The sequence below is a fragment of the Pezoporus occidentalis genome, unplaced genomic scaffold, assembly GCF_034315485.1.
Source record: "Pezoporus occidentalis ecotype Australia unplaced genomic scaffold, CSIRO_AGI_Poc_V1 ctg2, whole genome shotgun sequence".
Lineage (NCBI taxonomy): Eukaryota > Metazoa > Chordata > Aves > Psittaciformes > Psittacidae > Pezoporus > Pezoporus occidentalis.
The window spans coordinates 8,806,605-8,830,694 of record NW_026913855.1 but is presented as its reverse complement, the minus strand read 5'-3'; the positions used below and the strand labels follow the sequence as shown (position 1 = coordinate 8,830,694).

Below are 24,090 nucleotides of genomic sequence, written 5' to 3'. Positions count from 1 at the left end.
CTGACCAATAGGTCAGTTATCTGGGAAAATATTAATGGGATGGAAAGCCTGAAGGTATTACTGGGCTCTGTTACCAAGCAGAGACAAGGACTGAGTCCAAACATGACTGCCCTCTCCCCCATCATTACCTTAATATATCCCTGAAACAATAAACTAAACAACAGAAACTTTCTGAGATACACACAGCAAAATCTGTTTGCAAGTGTGTCCTCCACAGTCGCAGAGAAGCAAACCCACCCTGGTCATGTGCCACTGAGTAATGGGAAGCTATGGCCCTCTACCTTATTAAAAGGAAAAAGGAAAAAAAAAGTTCAAATGGGTGTTGAGCTCTGTTTTCCCCAAAGGTGGGTGAAAACCTTCCCCCATCATTTAGGTTCCCCAGCTCTGGCCTGGGACATGCTTTCTTCTGGGCCGTCTTCAGCAAGCCAATCTCTCTCTTTAAGCAAAACAGCTTGCTTCATGAAATACATCTGCACTTACACACTCAGAAACCAGAGACACTTCATAAAAACATAGAAATTTGCCCAGCTGTATGCACAAGGGGTATATATCTACAGTCCTACTGCTTTTGCTACCCAAGAGCAGGAAAAATATATATTTTTGCACAATAAAAATATAAAGTAACAAGATTTGTACAATAAAAAAAAATAAACAATGCAGTAAATGTTTCTAAAACTGGTCAGAAATGAAAACAGGCAGGCAAATAGTATCAGCCAAAAAGAAGAACCTACATATAACCCCTTTTTCTTTCATCACCTGTTTTTCGACCGTAACCCCTTCACAGCGAGAACTAGGTTTACATGACAGGCTGTAAAGCTCTTCACACAAAGCTTGGTCCTTTGGACTCCACTTCAAATAAAAACTTTCTTTCTGACCCATTGGCCATTTGCAAAACAGCCATTTTCAAAATTCAACCCTGGGGACAAGTACTGTTAGCCAGTAGCCAGACTTATTTACCTCCTAATACATCTTGACATTAGTCTGACCTGAATTTTACAAGCTGGAAACAATGATGTCACAGTATATAATTAAAATTAAATATACAGTTTAAGAAAGAAAACAAGTTGTAATGTGGAAAGAATTGCCAGTGGGTAGTGTTCAGGTGGTAAATAAGGATGCAAATGGTACCACTTACTACGCTTTTCTTTCAAATACAACCTGCCCTGCATTCTGTGTAATACAAGAGATGTATTTTCTTTATTAAAACAAAACAATTTACTGGTAGGTCTTCAACTGAGAATGAAGTTTTCACATATTTCAATGAACAAATGACCAGGTGGACCCCAAAATACACAGACCTTAATAACATTGATCAGTGTGATGCCGAAGTAGCTGCACCACACTTCAGGCCATTTGAATCAGGCCAATGTGGGCACACCCTTCTCCCACTCCTTCCCCAGGCTTGCCCGCACACCACCACTGAGGCACCACACTGCCTGGAAACCTGCATACCGGAAAGCCACAGTGACAACCTCCACTCCCCTAGAATCACAGAGACACTGCACATCCCAAGTAGGTTTTTCAACGTCTTATGTCGAGGTGGAAAACCAGTAGCATGGGCTAAAAGGCATCTGCCTCTGAGGAACTGGCATAGGAACACTCTGGGAATCCAGGGGCAGAGGGCCGCCTCCCCTCAGAACGCCATGTCGGTGGTGACACCGTCTCCTTCCTCACCTCGAAGCCTGCGGAGCGGGAAAACCGCACCCGCCTGTTCACGCGGCTAGGGGCGGGAGCGGGGCCGGGCGGACTACAGCTCCCGAAGGGCTGCGGGAGCTGAGGGCCGGCGGCCTCGCTTCCTGCTCCGGCCCTGCGGCGCATCGGCTCCCGATGGAGGTTGCTGAGGATGAGCAGTTGGTGCGGTGCCCCGTGTGCCTGCGGGAGCTGCCCGGCGCGCACATTAACTCGCACCTGGACTCGTGCTTGCAGGGCGGGGAGGATGAGGTGGAGCCGGGCCCGTCGACAACCTGCAAGCGGCAGCGCTTCACCTCTGCCCCGTCGGGCAGCCAGGTGGAGGGGGAGCCGGAGGAGGTCGGCCAGGCCACCATCTCGTCCTTCTTTCACAAGGGCCGCGGCGGCGGGCAGAGCCCCGGAGCGCCTAGCAGGAAAAGCTGGGCGGGGCGGGAGGAAGCCGCCGCGGTGAAGCCGGAGGATGGAGGCTCGGCGGGCAGCGGGCCGGCGCCGCGCAGAAGCCTGGCGCAGAAGCTGGAGGAGAAGCCTCTGGCCGAGCGGCTGCGGCCGAGCGCGCTGGGGGATTACGTGGGGCAGGAGCGGGTGCTGGGAGCGCAGACCCTGCTGCGGAGCCTGCTGGAATCACATGAAATCCCCTCCCTCATCCTCTGGGGACCACCGGGCTGCGGCAAGGTGAGTGACGCCGCCGGGCCCTGCTGCCGCTGCTTCCTCTGCCCGGGCCGGCGGCGACTGGCGACCAGCCACGGGTGCACGCTGTGCAGTGGGGTTGGATACTCCAGCCCTTCTCTATTCCGTGTGGCTCTCGAGGCTGATGGACTTAAAAAGTGGGACCTGTTTATCTTCATACACTCTGAAACTGATGAGTCTTTGCAGGATCTGACTGATGTACTGTCTTGTTCTGCCTCTTTTAAGATGGCAGGAGCAGAATGGTGAACCCCAAAAGGCAGTGTAATTGCAGCACAGCAATGAAGGGATCCGCAGCTGTAGTGAAGGAAGGACCAACCAAATGCCTCAGGTGTGATGAGGAGGGAGCACTCAAAGATCTTGCCTTTATATTGTCTTTTTTTCTCTGTATTTCAGATTGGAGGTGGTGGGGGAAACTAAGCAAGCAAAATACATGGTTATCTCTGCCAGTCCAATATGTGCACAGTGCAGAGTTTTGCATACTGTATATATGTATATATATATATAGTTGCTATATGTGAGAGCATGTGTGGGTTATCTGGGATGGGGAAGAGAATAACAACTGTAGCAGAAAAGTTGAGGACAGCAATACCTTGTACTTCTCTTACTTCAAGATAAAAAGAGACTATATATGATATTTAATAATAATGCCAGTTAATCACAGTTGATAAGGACCAGGTATGAGAATAATTGATAGATTAGTACTGTTAGCAATGATGCAGTGGGTTGTTTGGGCTAGATAGCATACACCTGAAAAGAATCAGCTGGTGAACTTACATAATTGCCACTTCCTTTAAAATAATAAGGTAATATTAGAAAGAAAGATATCAGAGGAGGTGAGGGCTATTCCTAAAAACTCTGTGAAGGGGAGGTGGATTGACAGAAGATAGATGGCCAGAGAGAGAAGTATAATTGGATTCTCTAATAAATTTGAATAAACCTTATTGAATGAATAACATGTTCAGGGGCCTGCTACTGTATTTATTCATGTTCTTCTGCCTTTGCTTTCTTTTTATCTGTGTCAACAGTGTGTGCTTGCTCTTTCTTGAAGACCTTTTTCCTTAGGAAAAAATGTTACAGTGATAACAAAACTGAATTTGGTGTTCTTTGGGTTATGATCTGATGAACTCATTTTTTGGCTATGGAAATGCTTTTTCATGAGTTTGTGCCAGGTTATGATTGTGGTTTAGGTCTTCTTTAAGTCTTCTTTTGTGACTTTGGATAAGAGGTGATCTGTTTTATGCCTGTGATAACACAGGTTTCACTCTCTCGTGACCTGTCTTGCTCACCCATATGCCTAATGTAGAGTAAGCTCGCTTCTCACAGAATTTAAATTCTGCTGTCATCAGTCATGTGATTTGCATCAAGATTGTGCCTTTTGCCCCATCAAGGAACACTTCCACAATTTATCGGTTACATTTTCTCTCTCTGCGTACTCAAGTGTTGGGTAACTTACCTCCATTCTAGGTTACTCCTTCTTAGCGAACAGTCTTGAAGCTACATGCTTTCAGCTAGCTCTTGACAGACTATCCATTACTGTCTGAACCAGCAATTCCTACTGCAAAAGTTGAATTTTCCCTTTCACCTATACTTACCAGTATTTCTAGGGTGGTGCTGGAGTATGGTTTCATCTCAGGCCTTCTATCCTGTAAATCATACTGTCTGTCTTGAGTAAATAGTTGAAGGCTCTATCTTTTACTTGGGTATCATTTGTTAAATTTCTGTCCTTACAGATTTAACATGCAAGGCAACATAGTTCCCTAAAGATGGAAGAAGTCTGTGGTTGCCTGCCTGCCTCATTCAGTTACTGTCATGTATATAAGGTGTCTAAGAAAGCATTTCATGAGGAAGTAGCCTGTGAGGATGGGCAGATGAAAAGGAAGCCTATTTCTGTTCTGATGTGAAGATTCACAAAACTTAGTGCTTGAAAGTTGGAAGATCTTGTGAAGGAGAAAGAAATATTCTCACCTCCTCAGGACCTATGGCTAGACTGATAATCAAAAACTACTGCTGTTAAGTGCAGTCTTTTTCAGTGGGAGAAATATTAAGAAATAATTGCATTTTACATAGCTTCAAATGTAAAAAGCTCACATGTTAAGTTCTGCTGATCAAAGAAAATTGTCTTGTATTACAGGGTAGGTGCTAAAATAGGAATATAAGTAAGTATGTTGGTCTAAATTCAGAAGTGCTGTATAAGATAGTCATAGTCTCCTTAAGGCTCTTCACAGTCTTGCTACCCATGGAATCGGGTTATTGCAGCCTATCTATGTCTTCTTCCATTTTTACAGCCAAGTGCCATGCTAACCAATCCTTCTTTTGAGAAAGGTAGAGCAGGGTTAAGTAAAAAAGATATAATAGCTGGAGATGGAATTAATTCTTCTGGCTAAATTTCAGGTTAATTGATGTATTACTTATCAGTCTGAACCTTTATAAGAAATAATAGTTCAGCAGATGTTTTCTAAAGAAGAGATTAATCTTGGGCATTAAATTGCTATAAATGTAGGATTTCATTCTGTAGGTCAAGAGTGCTTTGGGAGAATTTTTATTATGAAAGTAATAAAGCAGAAGTACCCGAGTAAAAATACATGTGCTTTGCACTGCTCTGTCCAAACTGATTTCAGTCGCAACTGCACTTGAATATTCAAGAAGCACAATCAAAATTTTTAAGACAAAATTCGGGTACTTCTGTTGTAGGTTTATTTTCTTCAAAGTTTCCATCTGTATTGAGTCTTCTCATTTTAAGGGAGCATGATCTTTCCTTTTAATTCATTATTCTGATTTCTTAGGAAGCCAAAGTGTTTTAGGTGAAAAGGTTTTGACTCTGGTTTTGTTTTTTACTTTTGTCACTATTAAGTGTTGAACACAAGAACATATTTTCTGCTTTTAAGAAGTTGACTTAGACACAGGCCAGAAGAAATGCTGCCTCAAAGAGATGCTGTGGTTATTAGCTTTGGAAAAGTTACCTTGTTCATACTGACTATGCAGGTTTTTAAAAGCCTGTATGAATCCTAGTGTAATCTGAGTAAGCCATACTGTGATTTATGATGCCTTAATACAGGGATTTAGATTTTTGCTTGTCTGTTGTGGGGCACCAATTTTAGTAAAGAGTTAGCAGAGGGACACAGTGAAACTTGAGCACTGAATAATTTTGCTGACACAGATACGGTTTAAGACTTATAAACCTGAACATTCTGTATTTAAAGACTGTAAACATTCCCTTTTACGTTTGCTGTTTATCAAGAAAAACATGTAGGCAGCAACCTACAAAACCCTACACAAGATAAGCCAAAGAATATTCATGCATACTTTCCTGGGGTCTACTCTGCAGTCTAGTACTAAGGTAAAATATGCCATGGTTGATATGAGTGTATAACATTAAAACACCCAGTAGGTGGTCTGCAGTTGCTATGAAGTCTCCACTGAGTTTATATTTTATTTCTAGGATGCCCTTGTATTTCTTTTCTTTGTTTTTTATTGAAGACTTGTTATATGACACATTGAAACACAAACAGCAAGTCCAACTTAACATATTTTTCCTTGCATGTTTATCATCTGTTCCCTTCAGAGTTTTCCATTTTGCTGACTCAAGAGATAACCTAAATAGCTATTTGATTATTTGAGTATATTTCATCTGCTCTTACTCATATAGCTTGGGGCCTGATTTGAACTATTTGAAATAATGAGTTCCTCTGATTACCGTGAGATTTTTAACTGAGAAAGCATAACGTCTTTTACAGTAGTATAGAGTGAACGTCCAGAACAACTCTGAAAAATGTTATTGTCTTTGCAGTTGCCTGGGAGCAGTCTTCGAATCAGTATGCTTGATTCTGTTTATGCCAGTCTAAATCAAGAATAACTTACAGTAGCTCTGTAGGAGGAGAAAACTGTGAGAGCAACTACAATTGTACAAAGCAGTTAGAATAAAAAGAGGTGAATCTAGATACAGCAAACGGAGGTACTGCTCCCTTTCAGTAAACGTTATGCAATGACCTTGCGTCTGTTTATGCTTGGTCGGACTTGGATTCTGCAAGTGCAGTAAACCACATGCTGTTGCTGTTGTTCAGTGACACCTTATTCCTCTAGTAGTCTCCCAGTGGGCTATTTGGGGTGTGAGGAACCAAACGGGATGGGTAAGAATAGCATCTGCCCTTATATAAATGCCAACTGCTGCCGCATTTGATTGTGTTTATCTCTATAGAGAGTGTCCCTGGGCCTTGTCCATCAGCTATCTTGACAGTTTCCTTTAGACACAGTGTGTCTCATCTCCTGTGATGCAGTGTGGTAGCTTGAAGTCAGCTCAGCACTGTTGTGTAAGACAGACTCCAGCTTTTTAAGCTGTATCCTGGAAACTGCTCCCCTGGCTCGCATCTAAGGATGATGGCGCTGTTGGTGTCTCACTGAAGGCTGTGAGATAGAGAATGGTCTTTCCTGACTGCTTGTCAGCCACAGTGTGGCCCTAATGCCCTCAAAGGGAGGATTGAGGTTGAGAAGAGGCAACACCATGTAACTAAAGATACAGAAATCCTGGCCAGAATAAAGGAAGAGGGAAAAACACAGGGAAAGTCATGGTCAGAGGGCAGCAGAAGAAAGCAGGATGCCAGTTCACAGCTCTAGTAATGTAATTTAGATGCTACAAGTCTTTAGGTATAGCTAGCTTATTGGGCTTGTGTTTTGCACTAGGCTGACAGTTTTTATCAACCCTGCCACAAACATAATTCACACTGTGGCTTGCTCTGGAGCAAACCAGCAAAGTTGCTTGCTGGGGAAGCTTGATGGCAACTATATTATCCTGCTCAGGACTAACTCATGTTGAGCCGCAGTCTATGCGCTAGTGCAGATCTGTGTCAGTTCTGGTTTGGTCACTTAAATGTAGCAGACCTTACAACCTTCCAGACTTGTTGGGAGAAGCATGTATGTTGGAAGGGCCCATGCGGGTGCCAGGACAGCTTTTACACCACTGTGTTCCTGTGAAGTGTGGTATGAACATCAGCTCCTGATAAAACGGCTGTGAGAGGTGAAAAGGGTTGTGAGGCTGGACCAGAATGACTGTGAGCTGTCCTGTGCACATTGCAGGAGCTCTCCGACATGACTGCTGAGCACAGTATAGATGTAAGCTAAGAGACCATGCGTTTTCTGTGACTGATATCTAGAACAGCAATTTTGCTAAATTTCTTTATTTTAAGAATGAATAAGACAAGTCTCCATGAACAGGCAACCACATAGATCCCTAAACCTGGTCTACCTGATCTTCCACCAGAGTGAGGTAAGAAGGACCTCAGGTTTCACAGTCAGCTTCTTGACTGGAGTCTTCTTGACTGTGATCTGATCATATGCGCTAATGTCTTCCCAGTTTTTTCAGTTCCCCTTTCTGAAGACAGATAGGCAATACAGCTCTTTATTCCTGGAAGGGGCTTTGGTGAGCTGATGCAGTTTAATTGCCTGGTAAAGAGGTGCAGAAATGAAAAGGCCACCTTACAGTTAATGCTAGTCATTGAACATCAGCGTCAGAAGGACAGGCTTAGTTTATACTTCCTTCTTACTGTTTTCTTCCAGCTGTTGGTGCGAGATTGCACTGACTAGTGGTAACACAGAGAATAGGGAAATATGTTACACTCAAAGAAAGTTGCTTAATTAGGGGAACTTGTGGATATACAGAAAATTCTTGTCTCCTAGCACAAACATCCAACGAAACACAACAAATTGATCAATTTACCGCCCTGACAGCAGGAGGTGTGTGGAGCCAATCACACTGTGAGTTACTGTTGTTTGATCCACAGATCCATCGAAGCCTGGAAGAACTGGGAGCATAGTTGCTGGGAGTGGGCTGGTTTTTCGTTTGGCGGGTTTTTGTACATCTTGGACAGTTGCAGCCTTTGGGAAAGAATATTCTTATTCAGGCTGATGTGAAGAAGTTTGCAGGATGGTGGAGGAGAGTATTGGTAGTTAAGTGTTTGTGTAATGGATCTGAAAATAAGTGACTATAGACTTAATTCATTCGTGAGTAACGGTTCATGAGTTTCTTGGTAGGTATGTTTCTGCATTTCAGAACACCTTATTCCATATCAGATTTTCAGTTTTCTTCTTATCCATCACACACAATGCTTCTGAATATAGGGAGAGAAACTAGGGTTTTAACATACAGTTTGTGTTTCTTCTGTGCTAGTGCTTTCCTGCTTAGGCTATCCTGCTTAATTCTCCACTGGGTTATATGTTCCCTAGGTTGTAACCTGATAGTAACAAAAAGGAAGAAAACAGCGTTGCTTGAGGTAGTAGGAGAAAAAACAGCATTAAAAAAATGGAGCATATGAAAAATAAAAGGCTTTCAGAGGACTAGGGAAAGTTCAGCCTGTATGCGATGGGCAGTTTGACTTGCTAAATAGCTGATTGTGCAGAACAGAAGATAGAGGTCATGAACATGCCTATGTTGAGCACTGCTTTTGAAAGGCAATGTATGTTATTCTTATTACAACCTTTGTTGACCCAGAAAGTACATGCTGGTTGGGAGCTATGCAGTGGTTTTCAAGTAGGTTTTTGGTCTAATAGTAACTTTCAAACAAACCTCTTTGCATTTTTTTTTTTTTTTGTTCCTAAATTCGGAGTAGAAATACTTACTTCTGTGCATATGTTTAAAAACCATTCCTGGCTGCCTTTTTGAAACAGTAAATCTATCTGTGACCTGGTGAATGAGGGCCAGGATGCAGTATGAGCTATCAGTTTGGGCTTAGCTACAAGAATAATCACTTGATTATTTGCCACCACTTTTAGAGAAATAAGAAGTACGTTTTTCCTTTTTCATCCTCAGAATTGATGTATTGGGGGTTTCCATGCTTTCAGTGATTTTTAAGGCATGGCTGCATTCTGAATCTGGGCGCTTTTGTAAGGAAACACCAACTTTGGTTTTATTTTGATAGTTTAGTTTCAGAAATAATTTCACTTCTGGTTTTCATTTTCCCAGATCTTCCTGATTTCTGTAGGCTTTGCTGCAAATGCTTTCCAACATGTCTTTCCTGTCGTGTCTTCCTAGCAATATATATGAAGGGGAAGGACTGGTGCTTTGAGCTCCAGGGGGTGAAAGAAGATCTAACACAAGATGCAAGTCTTGTATTGGGATGTGAAATGGCACCTGTTCTGAACACAATCAGGAAGCCCTTGCTAAAACTAAAGCAAGAATAAATAGTGACACATCCTCCCCCTTAGCCTCCCTTTTCTCATCTTGGGCTGGTTGCCATTCCAGGGATGAGGAGATACATTAAAGAGACAGCAGTGCTGCAAACACCACTGGTAGCTATGTAGTAGGTGGTTGCTTCTGCAGCCTCCTTGCAAGAGGATCAGGTTAGCAGCACCTGCTGCTTTAACCACGGTACTTGGAATATCTTCTGAAGTGGTTTGTCAGCACCTGTCCCTCTTCTCATCTTCTGAGGCTCTCCTGTCTTCAGTCTTCCAGGTCAGCTCCTTTAGAGTGAGCTCAGTGGCAAAATGGCCTGTTTTTCTCTAGCAGTACTTTCCAATGGAGATGTGCTCTGCTTGGGAGATGCAGATATGCCTGCCTTTACTCAGGTTTTGAAGGAAAGTCTAAAAATTACACCTGTGAAGCGTTCAGGTATAGTAAACCTGCCCGGGAGGTAGTATGTAAGGTTGCTTCTGTGCTTTGGTGGGCTTAGTGAAATTCTCTACAAATAAATTAATTTGCAAAAGTTATCTTTAAGGAAAGAAAATCAACACAGCTGCTCACTAAAACCTGCCAGTGGTTTGTTAAGTCAGCTGTCTTTTACTTCCCTAGGCCAGCATTTAATTACTGTTGATACTTTAGAGGGTTATATTTTCTTAGGGATGCATATAATTTTTCAGTGCTAACATTCTCATGCTTTCGTAGAGAATTGCTGTTTGATTAATTTCATTTTTATCTGCAGTGGAAATAGGAGAGACTTTTGTTAACAACACTGTGGCTTTTTATTTCTTAAATGTGGTTGCACTGTAAGCTCTTCTACAGGTGTCCGGGGGTAGTCCAGCTCTTCATCTGTTAACGTATTGTGTAGACAGAATATCTGCACTGTGAATTACAGTCGGCCCGTCTCCTGTGACAGAAATGTATTTGGCAAAGATTTCTTCTTCCATGGTAAAGGAGACAGCTGTCATTGCTGGCCTTTTCAGTATTGAAACTGAATAGGTTTGGTACGTAAAAGTGCAGGCATTAGAAATGCAGCAGTGGAATTGGCAGCTACCTCTAGCAGGAAGTTTTTAAGTCTTCTGTGTTCTAGAATGGTATGAACTAAAATACCTTATAAACTGTCAATGCTATCCCTTATGTCCAGAATATAGAGCTTTGTTCTTCACGTACTTCCTTCAAATGAGTACTTTCTGTGTCCAAAAAGATTTTTACAGAGCTTTGTCCTGTTGCTGTTTCAGACTACACTGGCACACATCATAGCCAACAGCAGCAGAAAGAACGGCACGTGGTTCGTGACATTGTCGGCCACCAATGCCAGGACAACTGATATTCGAGATGTCATCAGCCAAGCTCAGAATGAAAAAAAACTCTTCAAAAGAAAAACCATCCTCTTTATTGATGAGATCCATCGTTTCAATAAATCTCAGCAGGTATTGTACTACACTGCTTTTTGAAAAAAGCCTTTGCCAACACTGCTGTAAAATTTTCTCCCTTTACCTTAATATGAAAGATTACTTTGGGCTTTTGACTTTAATGTGAAGTATTTTAGTAGATGAATTGGAGAGAAACATAAAAATTAAGTTCCATAACTAACTCCCAACCTGTGTTTAATTACTGTGATTCAAAGGTTTACATGGAAGGCTGAGCTATTCTTGTAGTTGACTTATGTGCCAGGCTTTACATGAAGTTTTTCTGAAATTTATTTCTGCAAAGTCATGTTAGTAATGTTTTCTGCACACCTCTTCATTTCAGCCTCCACTCTGGGGGTAGCACTTTGCATTACTTTAAAAAAGGTCTGGAATGTGAATGTGCTGGAGTGGGTATGTGTTTTAATGTTGTCTCCTCTTCTCTGTGAGAAAAATAAGGCATGGCATGGTACTTCAGGAAAACGCGTTGCTGCAACCATCACTTGGGTGTTCGTTTTTTTCCTTTTTCCTTTCCTAAGTATAAGTTTTCTTTAGTCATACCATGGAAAGCTTGAATTCTATATTACAAGTTACGGTTATTGAACTATACTGCAATCTTCCTATAGTTTTCTGAGCCATGCTGTAGAATTATGTAGGGAATTGTAGCCCTAAAGGTGAAGTAGTCCTATTATTTGTTATATTTGATAAGACAATTTCACAATATCTTGTTTGTCAAGCAATAAACCAAAGTCACAAAAACAAACTAAAAATTTGCGGATTTTTATGCTGTTTCTGGTAGAGTCATTCTCAGTACAAATGTGAGTTATTAAGGTGAACAGCCCGTAATGTGCTGTGTGTATGAAATTAAATCATTTAGATAGCTGAGCTGATGAGCTGCCTTGTCAGTGAGGTTATTTGTCATACCAATAGGGAACCCAAAGACTCAAGACACAAAAAATGCAGCCTACTCACATGGTATGTTTCAGATTGTCATTGATGGAGATCAGCTTTTTCTGCTTCCCTCCCATCCTCAGGACACTTTCCTTCCTCACGTTGAGCGTGGGACGTTGACTCTGATAGGAGCGACCACTGAAAACCCTTCTTTCCAAGTCAACGCAGCTCTTCTGAGTCGATGCCGGGTGATTGTCCTGGAGAAGCTCTCAGTTGAAGCGATTGAGGCGATTCTGATGCGGGCTGTCAGGTCCTTAGGGGTCCAGATTTTGGGCCAGGGTGATCAGCACAGCAGCTCTGCGACTGGCAGCAGCAGTGAGAGCTCAGAGTGAGTACTTTATGGGCTGCAGGGTGTTAATGCACACAGCCTGAGGAATTGACTGCCTGCCAGGGAGAGAATGAAGCAGTTGGGGGTGGGAAGAGAAACCCTAGCCACTTCTGATAGTAAAGAAAAAAAGTGGCAGCATATGGCAGGGGGTGACAGGAGAGAGAGAATTCAAAGCACTGGCTCTCTCCATCCAAAACATAATCTCACCGTCTGGATTAGGAGAGAGTTGTATACTTGGATCTGTAGCTCCTGACTCACCCTCCTAGGATATTTAAATTTGTTCTGCTGCTGAAGATTTGCTGAGGAAGCCTCTAACTATTTATTTTCATATTCTAATGTGTGTTACTTCTTGCTACTGGTTTTAAAAGCATCACGTCACTTTTAAGTGGTGGATGGGACATCCCCTTTTAATTTAATTTGGAAGTGCCTGACGAAAGTTTGTTGTTTCCTGAGAATGCTTTTTTTTGGTACGATCAAGAAGGATTCTACTGTTCTTTAGCTGCAGGAGAAGTCCTGTGGTATGTTTCACAGTATGCCGTGGGAAGAGGGGACTGTTGCTGTGAGGTGTTAGTAGACTGTTTTAAGAGAGATTTTGTTTTCCTCAGTTCCTTGTTGCCCAAGCCAGATAAAGGCATGTTAAACATTTGGGAGAGTTAGAAAAAGCAAGGTCCAGATTTGTCTGTAAAGGATGTTATCTTCCTTCTGAAATGGCTAGCTGCCAAATAAGCATAATGCTTGGTACTGTGCTACTTTCATGCAAGTTGTTATACTTCCTTGATGTTGTTGCTTTCCTGTACTCCTGGTAATTTAGTGTATTGACATGGTGGTAATTGGGTGGGTGCTCCATATGAAATAAGTGAGAGGTAGTTAACTTTATCACAGAATGGAAGCCCTAAGAATTGCTAACCTGAACACTGAGGTCAGGGCAGGGAAGGAAAGCTATTCCATTTTTATTTTTAGGGTACACTGCCTCATGGTTTACTCATTTGTAGCTTTTACATATTGCATTAATGTGAATTTTAGAAGGGAGGCCAGTACTGCATGTCAGCCTTAATGTAATGGCACAGCTGTGGTTGTGGCTACACCCTAACTGGGGTTCGGAGACTTTCCTTTCTGTACAGGATTAGAGTGCAAGGCATAGTTTCAGATGCAGTTGTTTGGGTTTGGGTTTCGCTAGACTCTTAGTATCTTTAACCTTCCGTTAGCTATGGATGATTTAAACAGCCCAGTGTGGTGCTTCATCAAACTGAAAGAAATACGGCAGTCACACTGTCAGACTAGCACAGTTTCAGAAATCTATCCATGGAGAGAGAGGGCCCCACTCTAATGGATAACATGGGAGCCAACCATTTAAAAATAAAAATGTGGTTGTTCAGAATTTGGAGTGTTTGTTGCTGTTGTGTGTTAAGTCTTTCTTGTCTTGCCTGCCCGTGATTCTGGTCTGTAGTTGATCTATATTGTTGCTGGTAAGTTTGTATTTTTATAAGCCATCCTGTCCCTTGCTGTGGTTCTGGTTTTGAGCTCTTTATTAATTCCTTGCTTCGCTGTACATACCATTTCTGTTCCTTCATTTCTGCTCCACCTACTACTCTGTAGGGGCAGCTGTGTTTTGTTTTTTACCTCTTTACCTCTCTGCCTCTATGAAGTGGTGCTTTCATTACATGCAGACAGGTAACAGTGTTTATGTTGTCGTGAGGAATGAAAGTCGCCAATTACAGTTGAACTGGTTGTTCTTTGTGCTTACCTTTGTTCCAGGGTTGGAAAGGGGCATGTCCACTTTAAAAATGCTGCATGGATATAACCAAAAGGCACAAGAGATGTGTACATTGAATTTTGTGTTTCATTTCACATATGAATCTCCCATCCCAAACCATGGAAGTGTTGTATGAAGTCGTGAATGTGCTGCTTGGCTTCAGTTTATCACTGAAGTATCACATCACTTGTCTGATATGATGGCTGATCTACATGAGGTTTTGAAGAGGATAATTCTTTGTGGTCTCTTCTGTTACCTTGAGGAATAAGTGGGGGTGAATCTTCTGTAGTCTCTACAGGCATCTTCTGTGCTCAAAGAGAATGCAGCTATCACTGAGTGACTCAATAGGTTTCATTGTCTCTGCACTCTGTGTACACGCAGCAGTTATCAGAAGGAAAGTGTACTCTACCCAAATCTCTTCCCTTACATTTTCTTGGTGGCTTTTTCTTATCCTGATTTTCCACCACTGCTGCAGGTCTCTGATAAGGTTAGGTCACCTGGCTTCTGTTTCATCCTGCTGTGGCCTTCTCTTGCTGGAAAGCTAAAATAGAACTAGCAGGTGGTATCTACTTTATATGCTGTGTCTTTTGTATGTCATCATGCTCCCAAAGCTTCTCTGACAGTTTTTGTATTAGTTACTTGATTTCATTAGCATAAGATGCACTTTTTGTTGTATTTTCAACTTTACTGCCAGCAAATTGTGCTTTTCAAAGCCTGCAGCAAATTACGCTGAAAGATGGGGGAATGTGAAAGGAAGAAACATACTCGTGAAGAAGTAAGGAAAAGTCAGTGTTAAATATTCTTTATATTGCTGAAACTTTGCTTGTGCTTTCTGAAGTTTTACATTCAGTAATAGCACAAACTGTACCAGCTGTACACTGATACACTACACTTGTACTGTGGTAGTAATGGAGGACATAAAATTCTTCTTTTCTTGGCTTTTTATTTTTATCATTCAAGTGCTGCCCTCAAGAGTGGTATCTCTAATTCAAATTGGACAATAAACTGGATGGTGGATTAAAGTATTTGAAGTTAGATAGCACAGAAGGTGCACAACTGAGGGAAATGAAAGGATCCCTAGTTTCCTGTTGGCAAGCCCAAATATCATGCAGTTCACCTTGTTAGTGGCTGTATTACAAGTACTAACAGGTTTTAAGTTCACTATTTTGTAAATCACAGTGTTGAAGATGGGCTTCCTTTGGGTGTTGACCGTTCAATACCATTCTGAAAATTATTCCGTTTTTGGAACATCCATCCAATTTTCTTGCATTAAATAGAGTTGTTGAGATGAGAGGCAACATTCAAAACCAGTGCTGTAAGGTAGGGAAGAATGCGTATCATGCTGCAGTATTTCAGGTGTAGAACTGTATTTGCCTGTAAAAGTGTTGCAGTCTGTTGAGTGAATGTGTGAGAATAATTGTACTGAGAAAGTAAGAAAGTACTGATTTATATGTGAAAAAGAAACAATGGGTACTTTATCTCATGTTCTGCTCTTTATTCTTAAATCTTTCATCGTACAGGTTCTCCTTGCTTGGACCTCCTTCTATTTACTGTCTGATATTGCTTACACTTTCTTGTCACTGGTTCAAATACTGCAGTGTTATACAGGTTTTCTGGGTACTTCATCATAGATTTCATGTTGGTTCTTGGCACATAACTCTCTTGAGGGTTTGGCGATAAGAAGGAACTGGAAGAAGGATGTATTATCTTGTAGTGGTTGTTTTCCATTCCTTAAGCTCAAGGGAGTGATGGATCCCATGGCATCCCTTGTGGCTTGTTTATGTTTTTGTCTCCAAGTATCACCAATTACAAGTACCAACATTGAACATTGGCATCCAGTGGATGTTCAGTGTTAATTTTGGAGAGTCCTAGATTGAAACTGAAGAGACAGGAATACCACTCAACTTTCTTTCCCAGCTTCTAATTGTCAAATAAACGGTAAAAGTACCCTGAGGCCTCAACTTTGGGACAGAAGACTGTTCTTAGTTGCTTGGAAGCACAGTACCTGACTTTTAGCGCTCTCAACTCTTCCCCTCCACTTGCAGTTGCTGAGTGCAATTGTGCGTATCAGTATATGGAAGCCTCAAGCACGTGATGTTCTGGAAAAAGCAAGCAAAGAGCGTAGTCATTGCAGGTGAAGCCTTCACTTCACTCTGTCCTGCTGCTGTATCCAGAGTGTTTGGTCAGTGTGCAGCATTATTTGGTTTTGTTCCCTGCTGATGGAGGTATTAATAGCAGGATGTCTGTGTGTAGTGCCTGCCAGGTTTTTAAAAATAGCCTTTGCTTTCTTTGTTGTCTTCTTTCATTGCATATAGAGAAATCTTGTGCCTGTCTGTAGTGCTGAGGTGTGAATGTTGCTCCCTGATTTTCAAGGAATGTAATAACAGTATATGGTTATTTTGTTGCAGACTCCCAGTGTACATAGAGGAGAAAGCTCTAAAAACCCTACCTTACCTGTGCGACGGTGATGCAAGGACTGGACTGAATGGACTCCAGTTAGCAGTTCAGGCCAGATTAGCAATGGGGAAGACCACTCCTTTGAATATTCCCAAAGGTGGTTCTACAGATGGCATTCTGATAACAGAAGAGGATGTAAAGGAAGGGCTACAGCAATCTCACATCCTGTATGACCGAGCAGGTGAGTACCTGATACAGTTTCTGATGTGCACCATTCTCAAGAACTGATAACCTCTATAATTCCTGTTTCTTCTCCCCCTTTCCTACTAGCTCCTCTGATGAAACAGTGGTTGTACTGAAATTTGGACTAAAAATTACTTTTTCCTTTATGGTGTAGCGGGCTTACCCAGAAATTCCTTCTGAACAGGGTTTCCACTTACTGTTTTAGGAAGTGTGGGTTGGGTGAAAGACCTTTGCTGCCCAGCAAACAATTGCATGTGAAATTATTTGTTCTTCAAGGTTATTAGAATATTATCTTCAAGGGTTGCAGTGCAAAGAATAAGAAGTAATTGGATGAGGTGATTTGTTCCTGGAGGGTTGGAAATCTTCCATTGCACTTTGAAAGTCTTGGAAGTGCTTACTTTTGCAACAATGATATGTGAAAACCTGAGCAGTTTGCTTTTAGAGTTGCTTTTTAAGGTAGTGAATTTTGTAGCTTGCTTAGGGCAGGTCACATAAATGTAGTTGCATTTAAAGCTTCCTAATGTGATAACCACTCTTGCTAAATAGTGACTCAACAATGTTAGGCATCAAAATAGTTGGCCGCTATGCCATTTTGTGTGAGTGTTAAAAATCGGGAAGTGAATTTTGGAGAGTAGGTGAATCCGCTTGAATGCATATGCTAGTTCTTCAGCAACACGTGAATCACCATGCAGTGTAGTATCAAATGATTATGTCAAGCAGTATTTGGAGAACTGATTCTGTTCTGCCACTGTATCTGATACGCTTAGTTAACTGTCACTACTCAAAATCTGTGCTGAGACATTTCTCAAGGTTGGTTGTAACACATATGCGTGCTTGCAGCCTGCTTGCAGCCCTCTTGCTACAAAGAGGAAATGATGGCTCATTGTCAGGAAAGTCAGCTGGGCAGATACTGGTATGATGGCAGCTGAGAAGCTGAGAGTAGGCAGGGGGAGGGAGAAGAAGAATTTTATGGGGTCTGTGGCAGGAAAAATTCTGATTAGGATGAAGAGGAAAATCTGACCAGTTTATTGGTGCGAGTAACATCATGCGCAGTGTATGTCCCTTGTGCGCTTGCTGTCGCCTTGTGTCCACTGTTACACAGAATTCTCGGCTGTGTCTGTTGCTTTCAGCCCTCCGACCACTGTTTGCTTTGCTAGAGATAGGACAGACTGCCTCTTCCTGAGGCTTATATCAAGTGTAGGTAGTATGTGTCAGTTCTTTCTCCATAACAGAAATCGTTCAAGTTCTGTGTAGTGTGTTTTGGTTTTGGGGTTTTTGTCAGAGACTTTCAAGAGATGGGTGAGAGCAGTGACAATTCTGTTTTTCTTGATGGTATGAATGCCAGAGAGCCTGCCACAGATATTGGCACAGTGACAGGTTGCCCAAGTACATGCCTTTACAAAATTTCTCTCTTCCCTGCAGTAGTCATGTCTTGGATGACAGATTTTTGTCTATGGCTGAGATAGCTGTTTGTCCTTTTATGTACAGAGGTCTTCTGGATAGAGGCTACTATGTAAATATCTTTGTAGCCTGTTTTAGCTAATACGTTTTGAATCACCCTTGTGGTGGTGGAGTCTACAATCCTCTAATATAAAGTGTTTCAACCTTGAAAAACAGGAACATGATGCTGTCTAATCGTGGTAGTAGCAGCATACATTTGAGTGTAGTGTGTTCACGTAGAAAGCACCAAATAATTGCTTAGTGTTCAGTCAGAGTTGTGTAAATATGGAATTTTGATTTTTATATAATTATTTTTTGTAACATTCTTTAATAGTTGCCAGGTAAGCGTAGCTGGGCATTCTTTTATGTACTTTCACCAAGTAGTCTGGGAAAGAAATGATTTGTAATCCAGTCAATAGGCTATTGTTCTGATCTGCGTGCAAACACCTAAAGACAAGATCTTTCTGCAGATAATCTATGCGTTTTAGCTGAAAGGACAAAGAAACAGCTCTGTCAAATTTCACTGCCAGCAGCGGCCTGCAGCCCTTGCAGTGTGAGAGGAAACAAAACTCTTTATTCATACTTTAGCTTTTAATTGCAGTTTTTAGAATTTTAATTTTTGGAGAAAGTTACACAGCAACCAAATTAAAGTTTAACTGCAAACGGACAGCAGATAGGTTTTTAAGATAGAGATGTGTTGTCTCTTCTTCCTCTTGTGTATAAAATCAGCTAACACTGATTTTATAGAAAATACCAAAGATAAATATCAAAACAACTGTAGGATTTTGTCTTGCTGTCTGTGCAGTAACATAACTTCAGTTATGGTAAACATATGTTACCACTTACGGTAAAGACTGGAAATATGTTAAGGTGAGGTTAATTTGTTCTGTAATCTGGAACATGGTTGTTGCTTCCACTTCTATGGAGGAGGAAAGGGAAGGTATCTCATGCCATGATATTTTTTGCCAGCTTTGTTGTTTTCTGCAGAAGTCTTTTTATCCATGTCATTGCTCTAGTCTTTCTTCCAAGGCTTTCTTTCTGTCTTTTATCGATGAGCAGCTGATGTTTACTTTTGGCTAAGACAGAAATAATGAGATGGGGATGTGATTTTACTTTTGCCCACTGCCTGGTAAATATGGATTGCTTAAGGAGTCCAGATACTAATTATGGTCAGTGAATGAGGCCTTTTCCCCATCTTCTACCAATAAGACTCTACAGAAATCAGTATCTTAAATTAACTGGAAAACCCTTTGTGAGCGCATAGAGCAGTTTAGGGGGATAAATCAACAAGATTTATGCATTACACATGAGAAAAGCCTGTCCTCCACAAAGCCTCTTGTGTACTATCTTGTTTCTCTTCAGAAAAGGATTTGCCTTTGTGGAAGCTGCATAGAGTAAATGTATTTCGAGTCCAAAAATTTATTAGAGTTCTGATTTCAAAAGGCATCTGGGATGCATAACAGCAATTATAGATAAGTTTGCATGTGTCTGCCTCTCCACTGAATCAGTAAGGCCAAAATCTGTGTTGGCTAACCAGCCTGAGAGACAGAGCTAGTAAGTAAAGGTCTCTAAAAAGTTCTACTTTTTTTTTCACTGCTTCTGGTATCTCGCATTGAATATATGTAAACTATACTATAGAAAAAAAAACCACATAAGACATCTTTGTCCAATGCGTGTAACTATTTTGCCTTTCATCAAAATTGCATTTAAGGTAAAATTGCAATTTTGTTGAAGTCCTACTCTAGTGTGTAAGTATTGTCTTTATGTCAATGACTTGGTCACCAACATTAGGTTTGTGAGAAAAGGCGATAAAGGGAGAAAGCTGTCCCCTTTCTCACCTTACATATTCTGAAGTCCCCTGCAGGTTTATATAGAATCATAGAACAGTTAGGGTTGGAAAGGACCTTAAGATCATCTAGTTCCAACCCCCCTGCTATGGGCAGGGACACCTCACACTAAACCATCTCACCCAAGGCTTCGTCCAACCTGGCCTTGAACACTGGCAGGGATGGCATATCTCTAGACCCAGCCTATCTGCTGGATTTCCTCTTCAGCTGGTTTCCCCAAATATGACACTTTACAGTAGCCCAGACAGTGTATAAAAGCACTCCAGAAAAAAAAAACTCTAGGTGAGTGCAAGCTCTGGAGATATTTAAAGGCCATCTTCCTTACTTTTAAGAGACCAAGAGGCGCCTCTTCCAAGAGGACTATATGAATTCAGCTGCTTGGGTTTATTGCTACTAACTCAAGTGTTATGACGGAGCACAGACACACTGTTTGTGTTGGCACGAGTAATGACTGCATACCACACGGCTCTTTGTGTGGAGTTCTAGCAAAAATAGCTGTCTGCCAGCCTGCGTACACCAGCAGCGCGTGTGTTGAATTCCCAAGAGAACCACACTGCAGCGTGAACAGTGATGCAGCAAGATGGACCCAGTTTCTGACCTGGGAAGCGGAGGTCTTGCTGGCTATCAAAGGAGTAGTTGCAGCGGTATCTGGGCTTTGGGTTTCAAACTCATGCATGCAGCCTTTTATTCTGCACGGTTTACAAGTGACAGTGATGTGTTCTGTTTTTGGCCCTCTGGCTGTAAATCCTTTTAGCTGTAGGAAGAAGAGAAATATTAACAGATGGCTGTGCGTGCAGCCAGTTGTCTTGATAAGACATGCTTAGCTGTGAGCCAAGGAATGCCAGGCACTTTAAAAAATAAAAAGGGCAGAATATGTGGAAAGTTTAACAATATTGCTGCAAAATACTCTTAGAAGTTTAAGAGAAATGCATAAGAATCAAAACCAGCTGAAGAGAGAAAAATTGCAAGCAGGAAGGATCTCGTTCAGTATTTGTAATGTTGACCTTCTGTTGACTGTAGCCCTAAAAGATCTGCGGAATGGCTTTGTTTCTCCTTGGAGTCCATATCAGATTTTACATTAAACTTTAATGTAAAAAATATATATATTCCTTGTAATCTGTTCACTCTTTCCACTCTGTATTAGCAGTCTGGCATTTCAGGTTTTGTTTGTTTCAGCTGCTTACAGTTTCCAGGACCCTTCCAGGGGGACAGGTGCCCACAATTGAACTTGATGTTTCTTAGGGGTTTGCCAGGGCTATGTGCTGCAGTGCTGTTCCTTCAAATTGTGTAATGTGCCACCGTTGTATATCCACCTCAACATTTCATGTTTTCCCTTTATAATACAGCAAACTCATGTTTGATTTACTGCACTCCTTATTTTTGAGTTTTAGTTGGTGTGAAATTAGTTTTTCTGAAATACCACTGGTGTATAGTACTGGATTTCTGTGATTCTTCTGTTGTCTTCAACAACTCTGTGTCCAAAAGCAACGGTCAGTGGTTTGTATGTGCTTGTACTTTACTCTGTCAGTTAAGAGATGTTTATACAGTCCTCTTCCTAACTGCTTAAAATACCTCTATTTTATTTTTTTTTTTTCTTTTGAAGGAAGAGTATCAGGGTACTAAATTGAAATTGTTTTCCTTGCAGTGTTTAAAAAAAAAACCCACCTCCTTTTCATCTGCAGTTGCTTTGTTATGCTTACATGGTTAGTGGAATGATCTGTGTGGCAAAGCATGAAGGTGCTGAAAACATTAAATGAACTCCACAATCATGTATGCACAAAAAAAGCTTGAAAAAGGAGGTTATGTTTTTCTGTTGTGATCCAGTAAAATATATTCTGTTCCCTTAAATGCATTTCACTTAATTTCCTCCTAATGGTTTTCTGCATCTCTTCTCTCCCATTCTAAATAGGAGAAGAACAGTACAATTGCATCTCAGCCCTGCATCATTCTCTGAGAGGCTCAGATGAAAATGCTTCCCTTTACTGGCTTGGTCGAATGCTTGAAGGTGGTGAGGATCCACTCTATGTGGCGAGGAGGCTGGTGAGGTTTGCAAGTGAAGATATAGGTCAGTATTCACAGTATTTCATGTTGGAATATTATGTTGAGTGAAGATCTCTCTGGCTTCTGATTTTCAAAAACTGGCTTTTGAAAATAATATCTAACAAAAACATTGTATGTACAGAGACGTACGTGTGAAAAAGATATTTTTGAGGTCAGGTTTTGGCTGTGTATTGATATGGATTCTTCTAAGCTCTGGTGTTTGTTACTCTGGTCACCAGTAAACTTGTGTACGTGTATTTCAGGGATGTCTGGGTTTTTTTAATGACTCTGGAGGGTGAATGCCTACCCTGAATTGCAAACCTCAGCTTTGTAACCAGCTCCCTGGTTGTAAAGGCATCTTGACACCAACTTACCCAAAATAACAGATGCAGCAACACTTTTAGCATCTATGTCATGGGTGAAGAGTTATGAGGTCTGGAAAAGTTGCGTCTAGTTGCGTGATAAAATATAGCGGTATTTCCCCATTTCTTTCTCAGTTCCAAAAAGTGAATCACACACGGGCAGCTACTGCTCAGGCTGCCACCATGTGGCGACAGATTCAGTCTGCAAATCATACCCATGACTTAGACCTTTCTTTTTTGGAGGAGGAGGGAGAGGGTGGAAAGAAAAAGGAAGGCTGTGGATGGAGTGAGTATATCTTATGTACTACAAAGTATTGTAGAGAAGTTCCAGCATCTGAGAAACAAACTTTGAAATGTTGCATGAATAACTTTCCATCTTACAGAAGTTAAAAAAAAAGGAGAGACTTTTAAACTGACTTTAAGGCACTTTTGTCTGATCCCTTTTTGTAGGGCTGGCAGATCCTCTGGCTTTAACACAAGCAGTTGCTGCTTATCAAGGTTGTCACTTTATTGGAATGCCAGAATGTGAGGTAAAGGCTTCGTTAATTCACTGATTTGGAGGTACTGCAAACTGTAAAACTTATCTGTAATTATAAAAAGAGATTGTAAGGACAAGGTGAATTTAATTACTTGATCATTCAGCTTGCCCCTTTTTTGACAAGAACATTGTAGCTCTTAAAATAGATGTAGTTTTGAAATAAAATTCACTGCATATTTATTGTTAAAATGTTAACTAATGTCATTTTGCTCTATCCATTTTTTCTTTGTTATAAATAAAATAATATATTCTGATATTCTAAAGTTGCTGTTATTTTCCAGTAGTGAAAATCATTAAAAGCTGTGCTGTTAAATAATAATCAAACTGCAGTAGCAGGCAGAGATCAGTTTAAACACATAATCCCTGTCATGCTACACAAACCTAAATAACCAATCTTTTCCCAAGCAACTTAAAAAAAGGCATTTAACAATTTCCCTTTTCTTGTTTCCAGGTGATTCTAGCACAATGTGTAGTGTACTTTGCCAGAGCACCCAAGTCTATAGAGGTGTACAGGGCATATAACAAAGTCAAAGAACGCCTGAGAATGCACACGGGACCTCTGCCACCTGTTCCACTGCACCTGAGAAATGCCCCAACAACGCTCACGGAGAACTTGGGCTATGGCAAAGGCTGTAAATATAACCCCGCATACAAGGAACCTGTAGAGCAAGACTATCTACCAGAAGAGTTGAAAGGAACAGACTTCTTCAAGGAATGAAAAACATGACCACCTTGCTCGGAATGGGTTTTGATTTTATGACTCATACCTTTGTATTGGGATGGAAATTCCCCTTACAGTCTCAGCCATCTATTATTGTGGTTGAACGTATTAAGCCACTAAGCCTTTCAGATACTTTCTTATCCTTCTGTTTTTGCTGCTGTTATTCTTTAGGTGTTTTGTAAAGAATTGCAGTTAGGCAACAGAGAGTACAAAAATAAGCTTTATCGGTACAGTGCTGTCACCCTCTGATTCAAAGAAAATGGAGAAAAAGAAAGGCTTGTGGCTTTGGCTCTTGCTGTTAGACGAGGGGTATCATTGTGCTGCTTTTTAAAGTCAGTATCTGCTTCAGGTTTTGTGAATGTTTATTTTCTGGAAAAGTAGTGAATTGTATCCCCTCTGCTAAGATACAGCAAACAAAATACAATTACAGTGTAATTCTTGTTCTTGTGATGTTCCAGAGATAAGTTTTGTACAAAATTGATTAAACCAGTAAAGTTGTTAAACATAGTGTCTATGCATTTGT

General features: G+C 41.2%; 2 protein-coding genes across 3 annotated transcripts in view; one reads left to right on the top strand and one right to left on the bottom strand.

Annotated features, from left to right (window-relative positions):
• Window positions 1-12,052, bottom strand: part of MYLK4 (myosin light chain kinase family member 4) — a 79,280-nt gene extending 67,228 nt beyond the window's left edge. Inside the window, exon 1 of the mRNA XM_062617762.1 lies at window positions 11,920-12,052. Within this exon, the coding sequence (XP_062473746.1) occupies window positions 11,920-11,975 (56 nt within the window). The 5' untranslated portion in view covers window positions 11,976-12,052. The remainder of the gene's footprint in view (window positions 1-11,919) is intronic.
• WRNIP1 (WRN helicase interacting protein 1) lies at window positions 1,672-24,070 on the top strand. Of its 2 annotated transcripts, XM_062617764.1 has the most exons (7): window positions 1,681-2,361; window positions 10,780-10,971; window positions 11,982-12,226; window positions 16,388-16,617; window positions 21,816-21,971; window positions 22,759-22,838; window positions 23,298-24,070. In XM_062617764.1, exons 1-7 carry the CDS (start codon window positions 1,828-1,830, stop codon window positions 23,562-23,564), a joined length of 1,704 nt encoding a protein of 567 aa, XP_062473748.1. In that variant the 5' UTR covers window positions 1,681-1,827; the 3' UTR covers window positions 23,565-24,070. The 2 variants fall into 2 exon arrangements, with proteins under 2 accessions (XP_062473749.1, XP_062473748.1); XM_062617765.1 differs by lacking the exon at window positions 22,759-22,838 and having other exon boundaries at window positions 1,672-2,361; window positions 23,298-23,507.
• Window positions 24,071-24,090: the final 20 nt, after the last annotated feature.

Coding starts and splice junctions, on each gene's coding strand:
- WRNIP1 (XM_062617764.1), top strand. CDS start 1,828: ATGGAGGTTGCTGAGGATGAGCAGTTGGTGCGGTGCCCCGTGTGCCTG. Junction 10,972..11,981: donor GTTTCAATAAATCTCAGCAG/GTATTGTACTAC, acceptor TCCCATCCTCAG/GACACTTTCCTTCCTCACGT. Junction 22,839..23,297: donor TTGGAATGCCAGAATGTGAG/GTAAAGGCTTCG, acceptor TCTTGTTTCCAG/GTGATTCTAGCACAATGTGT.